General features: G+C 42.3%; 2 protein-coding genes across 2 annotated transcripts in view; both read left to right on the top strand.

The window, feature by feature from the left end:
- LOC308284001 (complement C1q tumor necrosis factor-related protein 5-like) overlaps positions 1–793 on the top strand; it is a 7,206-nt gene extending 6,413 nt beyond the window's left edge. The window contains exon 6 of the mRNA XM_080724523.1: positions 635–793. Within this exon, the coding sequence (XP_080580649.1) occupies positions 635–784 (150 nt within the window). The 3' untranslated portion in view covers positions 785–793. The remainder of the gene's footprint in view (positions 1–634) is intronic.
- Positions 794–5,942: 5,149 nt separating this feature from the next.
- Positions 5,943–7,500, top strand: part of LOC308289699 (uncharacterized protein) — a 17,558-nt gene continuing 16,000 nt past the window's right edge. The window contains exons 1-3 of the mRNA XM_080731442.1: positions 5,943–5,966; positions 7,055–7,178; positions 7,406–7,468. Coding sequence (XP_080587568.1) covers positions 7,061–7,178; positions 7,406–7,468 — 181 coding nt within the window. The 5' untranslated portion in view covers positions 5,943–5,966; positions 7,055–7,060. The remainder of the gene's footprint in view (positions 5,967–7,054; positions 7,179–7,405; positions 7,469–7,500) is intronic.

Below are 7,500 nucleotides of genomic sequence, written 5' to 3'. Positions count from 1 at the left end.
ATATAAAGACCCACCTGTTCTCCCTGGCTTTTCTTTCTGTGTGAGGATGGAAGCCCCCCATGGTTCATGGCCACTCTGTCCTTCCACCTCAAGCAAAGTAATGTGGTCATCCTCGATTGGAATGCGCTTTGGGTCAACGGATGTTGTTTTTAAATGTTACAGAGCCGCCGCTAGGGTAGTGAGAGCGCTGCGGTCGCACAGGCCTCGCACCTGGGGGTCCTCGCGTTTTTTTAATATCAATGTTAACAGAAGGGGAGGGGATTTGGGTTTTGGTCATATCATTTTGGGGGTCCTTGACATGACAAAGTTTGAGAACCACTGATATAGCAATGTATGTTTTTTTGTTCAGGTAACTGTTAGGATTTAGAAGACATTAGAATCGGCCTATGTCAGCGGTTCCCAAACTTTGTCATGGCAAGGACCCCAAATATGTATTTGGCCACAGACCCCCACCTCAAAATATTTTGTTCCAGGGACCCCCAAGAAGCAAAGATTTTTGTTAAAAATGTTCACCCTGAATTTGGGTCTCGCTTCATGCTTGATGCACAATAGATGCATGCGGCCATGACTGATGATGATGATGATGATGATGATTATGATGATGATGATGATTCTGGTGGTGATGTCATTGCAGGTGCTGTCAGGGGGCGTGGTCTTGCAGTTGACCCAGAATCAGAAGGTGTGGCTCGAGGCTTTCAGAGACGAGAAAGGCCAAACAGATTCGCACAGAGCAGACACACTGGAGAAGGAGATCATCTTCAACGGGTTCCTTGTCCTCCCCTGAAAGCAACCAATCAATGGCTTCCTTGTCGTCTGAAAGCAACCAATCAATGGCTTCCTTGATTAATTAATCATCACATCAATACAAATATTGCTATTGCACCAGCGTTATATTACTTTACATGTTACTCCAATTTCATTTTGTATCTACGAATATTGAATATTAAAGGCTTGTCAATGAAATCAATGAAATGTGTGTGATGACTTTCTTATTTTAAGCTGCTGGTCTCAGACACATGTCCATTTCAATTATGCTTTTAGATTTACATTATATTACATTGCTGTTTAGTTATATTACTACATTCATTTATATGAAGCAAACGTTAAGAAGTCATTCTTGAACATGGGCATGATTTGATCTACAATCTAGTGTGTAATTTATGTTGATTCCTGAATGAAGCACATCTTTATACAGTATATAATCACTGTTTCTCACCTGAATCTGAATGAAGCACATCTTTATACAGTTTATATCACTGTTTCTAGTGTGTGATTTATGTTGATTCCTGAATGAGGCACATCTTTATACAGTATATATCACTGTTTCTAGTGTGTGATTTATGTTGATTCCTGAATGAGGCACATCTTTATACAGATCACTGTTTCTCAGACACTGGGTCAGGACCCATTTGTGGGTGACGGACACATTTTTATGGGTCACAACTAGAGTGAAAATCCATTTGCTTGTCCTACATTAAAACATTTGGTAAGATTTAACCCTTGGATGCATGACCAACCAATACCTACACTCTTCCATGAGTGGGGTCAAAAATGACCCCAATTAAAATCAATGTGTTTTTGCAATAAACGACTTGCTCTCACACGTAACTCTGGCATACTTTTGCCTAGCAACGTGATTTCAACGTTAAAACGCTTACACGACTTGGCACTTTTTCCGGCCAATAGGGACGAGCTGTAATTGTAGAAGCCCCGCCCCCCTGTCTTCCTATTGGCTGGGCTTTAAACAGCCATAACTCCAGTTTGCAGCATGGTACCATCTTGAAACTTGGTGTCTGGACTTAGACCACCATAGGGATGAGCTACAATTGTTGAAGCCCCGCCCCCTCTTTCCTCCCATTGGCTGGGCTTTAAAAATCCATAACTCCATTTTGCAGCATGGTACCGTCTCGAAACTTGGTGTCTGGACTTAAACAGCCAATATGGACGAGCTGTAATTGTTGAAGCCCCGCCCCCTCTTACAAGTCTGTTTCCACCCGCCCTGACGGTCGCTTACTGGTAATAGTAGTAATAGTAGTAATAGTAGTAATATTAGTAATAATAGTTGCGACCATAGGTAGCAAGTTTAGTATGTGAATGGTCACAGCTTGTAGGTATGTATGTATGTATCTCTATCATGCCTGACACTGTGGTTCTATGGGTGTGTCGCTCTGACATCATGCTCTGATGTCACTGTGATGTCAGGGGAACCACTCTAACAGAATGTGTTTGCCGCTCTGGTTTCACTGTGATGTCACACTAATCGTTTTTTATGCCCATACATGGAGATCCCTGTCTGTAGAACCAGCCACACAGATATGGGATGTCTTGGCCTTCTGTCTTGGCCATATATGGATTTTGTTAGTGTGGTATGTGGCCGATGTGGTCTCCAGATATGGGTATTTCCATATGAAGTCCTGTTAGATATGGGCTTAATATTAATGACATCAGGGAACTCCATGTATGGGCATAAAAGGGATTCTGTTAGTTGTGACATCATAGTGAAGCCAGAGCGTGAAGCCAGAGCAGCAAACCCATTCTGTTAGAGTGGTTCCCCTGACATCACAGAGTGACAAACCCATAGACCCACAGTGTCAGGCATGACAGAGATACATACATACATATGGACAAGCTGTGACCGTTCACATACTAAACTTGCGATCTACGGTCGCAACTATCTACTATTACTACTACTATTACACTATTACTACCTGTATTACTACTATTACTACTATAATATTACCAGTAAGACGCCCTAAGGGCGAGAAGCGACCATCAGGGCGGGTGGAAACAACAGACTTGTAAGAGGGGGTGTGGCTTCAACAATTGCAACTCATCCCTATGGCGGTCTAAGTCCAGACACCAAATTTCGAGACGGTACCATGCTGTGAACTGGAGTTATGGCTGTTAAATGCCCAGCCAATAAGAAGACAGGGGGGGGGGGGCGTGGCTTCAACAATTACAGCTTGTCCCTATTGGCCGGAAAAAGTGCCAAGTCGTGTGAGCGTTTTAAAGTTGAAATCACGTTGCTACGCAAAAGTATGCCAGAGTTATGTGTGAGAGCAAAGTGTGACAGCAAAGTGTGACAGCTGCTGCACGCGTTTAGTAGACAGAGGGGGCGGGGCTTCAACAATTATAGCTCGTCCCTATTGGCGGATAAAAGGCCCAAGTCGTGTGAATGTTTTAAAGTTGAAATCACGTTGCTAGGCAAAAGTATGGCAGAGTTATGTGTGAGAGCAAAGTAGTTTATTGCAAAAATGCATTGATTTTAATTGGGGTCATTTTTGACCCCACTCATGGAAGAGTGGGGTAGTGATACAAAAACTGCAATTTCTTAAAATTAATGAAAGGAATGATAAAAATGCAAATGGCCTCATGTCACAAACATGTTTTATGAGGAATACCTGGAATATGAATATATTTAAACTTTTAATTTTAAAGATATTGAAGAATAACAACCCCTGGGGTCATTTTTGACCCCACTCATGCATCCTAGGGTTAAACAAACTGTAGGCTGTAGTTCCTGGCAGCAGTGTTCATTTCATTGACTAAAATACGAAAAATGTTGGTTCCACTTCTGTACAATTTGTCAACAAAACAGGATTACTGCATGTTTTTTTTTTTTTTTTTGCGAGAGTACCTACCCTAGGGCAGTGGTTCTCAACCTGTGGGTCGGGACCCCCAGGGGGGTCCCCAAATTATTTTGGGGGGGTCCCCAGATGATTAACTTAAGTTTTCTCACTCAAGAGTAAAAAAAAACAAAACAATGTAAAGTTTAAGTGTAGATGGTAACTGCACATTTCTAAAGTGACAATTTAAGGACTTTTTAATACCTCTAAAATGACAAATTAAACATTGGCCAAATTGTGAAATATTAGAGGCAGAAATTGTGAAGATAGCAGATCTACATGCTCACAACGTCTCGCAACACGAGGCGTTGTGAGCATGTAGATCTGCTATTTTCACAATAGAACCATGTTGTAGGCTACAAAATGTAATGGCTCAACTCTTGCTTGTCAGGGTGGGGGTCCCCAGTTAAAATATGATTATTTTGGGGGTCGTGGCCTGAAAAGGTTGAGAACTAGGGGACAGGGGGAGAACATGCAAACTCCACACAGAAAGGCCCTTTGCCAACCCCACCTAGGGTGTGGGCACTGATGAGGAGAGAACACGCCCCCAGTGTCCCCAGCGGGAATCGAACCCAGGAACTTCTAGCTGTGAGGTGACAGAGCTACTGACTGTGCCACCGTTCCCCCTGTTAAAATGATGTTTTTATCTGGCCACACCCACCTGTTCATTAAGTATACCTGCTTTTCAGGTGAGTGGTGACCCAGCTGAAGTTAGCCACGCCCACAGCTGTATGGTAAAAAGGGGAGGGGACCCAGCTGAAGTTAGCCACGCCCACAGCTGTATGGTAAAAAGGGGAGGGGACCCAGCTGAAGTTAGCCACACCCACAGCTGTATGGTAAAAAGGGGAGGGGATTACTTTATTGTGTCATCAAAGCGGGTATTTCGTTTGGAGCTTTAACTCAGAGGCTTTAAGCTTTCAGGAAGAAACCAAAAATACACAGGGAAGACATATTTGCATATTATAACCACACCTGGGGGTCTATTAGAGCATTGTTTACCAAAGATTGGCCGGGCCCAACTTGTGGGTCCCTTAATTTTTGGTTTTCTTAATTATTATTATTCAAAAATCTTTAAAAAAAAACATTTCAAAAAAGCAAAGATCTAAGAAAAATAAGAATTTCCATACATTACTAGAACACAAATGTTTAAGGAGTAGTGAAAATAGACGATCTACAAGATCACAACATGGCGCGAAGCAACGCTTTCTGAGCTTGTAGATCTGCTATTTTCACTAGTTTGGGTGCTGGGAACCACTGTATTATAGTGTAACGTTAACTCAATAGACACATACACAGTAGCAAAACTATGGCACCACCTCTTTAAGTTTTCAAATAATAGTAGTGGAGTACAATAGGCCTATTTTTGCCTCTGTGATGTAGTGGAGTGGCAGTAAATGTATTGAAATTTGGAAATACTCCAGTAAAGTAAAATAAATAAATAAATAAAAAGTGTACTTAACTCATTTAGTGCCACCCCTTTCACCACTAGAGGGCGCCCAGTGGCCAGAGAAAATCCCATAGAGATATGCTGGTATATGCAGAAGCCCTGCAGCCATGACTTGCCTGAACACTTTCCTTTGTGCATGACTGCATGTACAGGAAGAGGATGAAGTTAGCTTGAAGTTAGCTATTGGCTACCAAGCATTTTAGAAGCCTTATTTTCGTCAACTTAGCCATGATTAAACCTTGCACACCTCATGCATGGGAAAAAAACAGAGAAGAATGAGCTCTGAAAAATCCAATGCAATCCAGAGTGGATTTGTGCAGTTTGTTCACAGCTTTCAAACAAAAAAATCCGATTGGAAATCCGTTCAGGCATTCTTGAGATAATCGCCCTTATGTTTTACATGTAATGTAAACAAAAATGGCTGCCCTGTATGTTAGATGGGGTTGTATGGGGGTGGAACATGCAAAATCGCGATTGAAATCATGTTCACCAGATTTGATGGGGTCCAAAAAAAAAAAAAAAAAATTCAAAAAATTTTTTTTCAAAAAAAAAATTTTTTTTTTTTTTTTTTTTTTTTTTTTTTTTTTTTATATCCCGAACTTGTTCGGGATAGGCACCCTGTGATACGATCATATATCCCGAACTAATTCGGGATAGGCACTCAATGAGTACAGTACTTGAGTAAATGTACTTAGTTACTTTACACCACTGTTGTTTTATCACGTGTTGCTGAGTCTGCTGTTCATTGATACTTCTGCTTTCTCTCTCTCTCTCTCTCTCTCTCTCTCTCTCTCTCTCTCTCTCTCTCTCTCTCTATCTCTCTCTCTCTCTCTCTCTCTCTCTACTCCAGTTCAGTCCAGACACAGCTCTTGGTCTTAACAGTCTTCTCGCAGGTATGTCAATAACTTCATATTGTTAAGGGTTATGTTGTGTTAGGGTTCAAAACAAACAAAATAAACGTATATGCAACACTGAAAACAGCTACTATTATTGCAATGGGAAAACCAGGAAAATTTTGTAGTTAATGTTGAAAACCGGGACATATTTGTGTTTTAGAGAGATTTGTCGGGACACGCAGCTTGAAAACGGGACAGTCCCGGCCAAACCGGAATGTCTGGTCACCCTAATTCTGCTCAATCAGAGTCAGGGTGCTGATATTGTGCATGTTGGCTCACTGGAAACTCTCTGCTACACCAGTGGGTCTCAACGTGTGGTCCAGGGACCCTCATGGTTCCTTGAGGGTCTGTAACTTTGGTCCATAACTCTCAGAGTTACGGTGGTACTTGTGTAGCAGTGACTCACTGTCTCAGCCTGATGACTTAAAAGTCTAATATCTCCATTTATTTTAGTGGCACCTGAAAACCACTCCCACTGCTATGGCCTATTCTTAGTGCTTGTCAGGGTGGGGGGTCCACAGTCAGTATGGTCATTTATATCAGCAGTTCTCAACCTTTTCAGGCCATGACCGCTAAAATAATAAGGTATTAAAAAGTCCTTAAACTGTCACTTTAGAAATGTGCAGATACTCTTCAACTTTATGATGGCTTGATTAATGTTGAGAGAGAAAACAACATTGCTCATTAAGTTAATCATCTGGGGACCCCCCAAAATAATCTGGGGGCCGACCCACAGGTTGAGAACCACTGATTTATATGGTGTAAATATAATGGAGACCTCATCTTTTTGAGCGTTGCAAACCGCTCCTATAAGTGGCTGTGCGTGTGTCCGTAGCCTTTTTCCTCAGAGTTTTGCTATAGTAATGTGTGTGCGTAGCATCATGTTTGTCTAGTGATGTCATGTCGTATGTCTGTAGCCCTTTGCCATAGCAAAATGTGTGTGTGTAGCATAGCTTGTACATCCTAGACTCAAATCCTAGTCTGAAGATGTTATGCAAGCACGACCACCGCTCACTTCACATTAGGTGTGATTTTTTTCTTTTCTTTCCTTTTCCTCTCTTTTATCTTCTGTCCTCTGTCTCCAGGTAACCATGGTAACCATGGTCCATCGTTACGTCGTCGTGATAACAGGTGCTTTGATCTCATTGGCTGCCTCTCCGTCAGTCGCCATGGAGACCTGCACCTTTACAGGGACACCTGGACTGCCAGGTGAGTGTGTGTGTGTGTGTGTGTGTGTGTGTGTGTGTGTGTGTGTGTGTGTGTGTGTGTGTGTGTGTGTGTGTACAGTATGTCATGTGTTCATACTTTTTTATGTCTATATTCTTATCTCTATTCTATTCGTCTGTCTGTCTGTCTGTCTATCTGTCTGTCTGTCTGTCTGTCTGTCTGTCTGTCTGTCTATCTGTCTGTCTGTCTGTCTGTCTGTCTGTCTGCAGGTATCCCAGGGATACCGGGGAGAGATGGACGCGATGGAGTGAAAGGAGACAAAGGAGGTCCAGGTACAAACACACCCCCCCCCCCCCCCCCCCCC

This window comes from Nannobrachium achirus (genome assembly GCF_963921795.1).
Source record: "Nannobrachium achirus genome assembly, chromosome: 1".
Classification (NCBI taxonomy): Eukaryota; Metazoa; Chordata; class Actinopteri; order Myctophiformes; family Myctophidae; genus Nannobrachium; species Nannobrachium achirus.
Note: the sequence above shows the minus strand (reverse complement) of the source record. Positions and strands in the feature narration are given on the sequence as shown.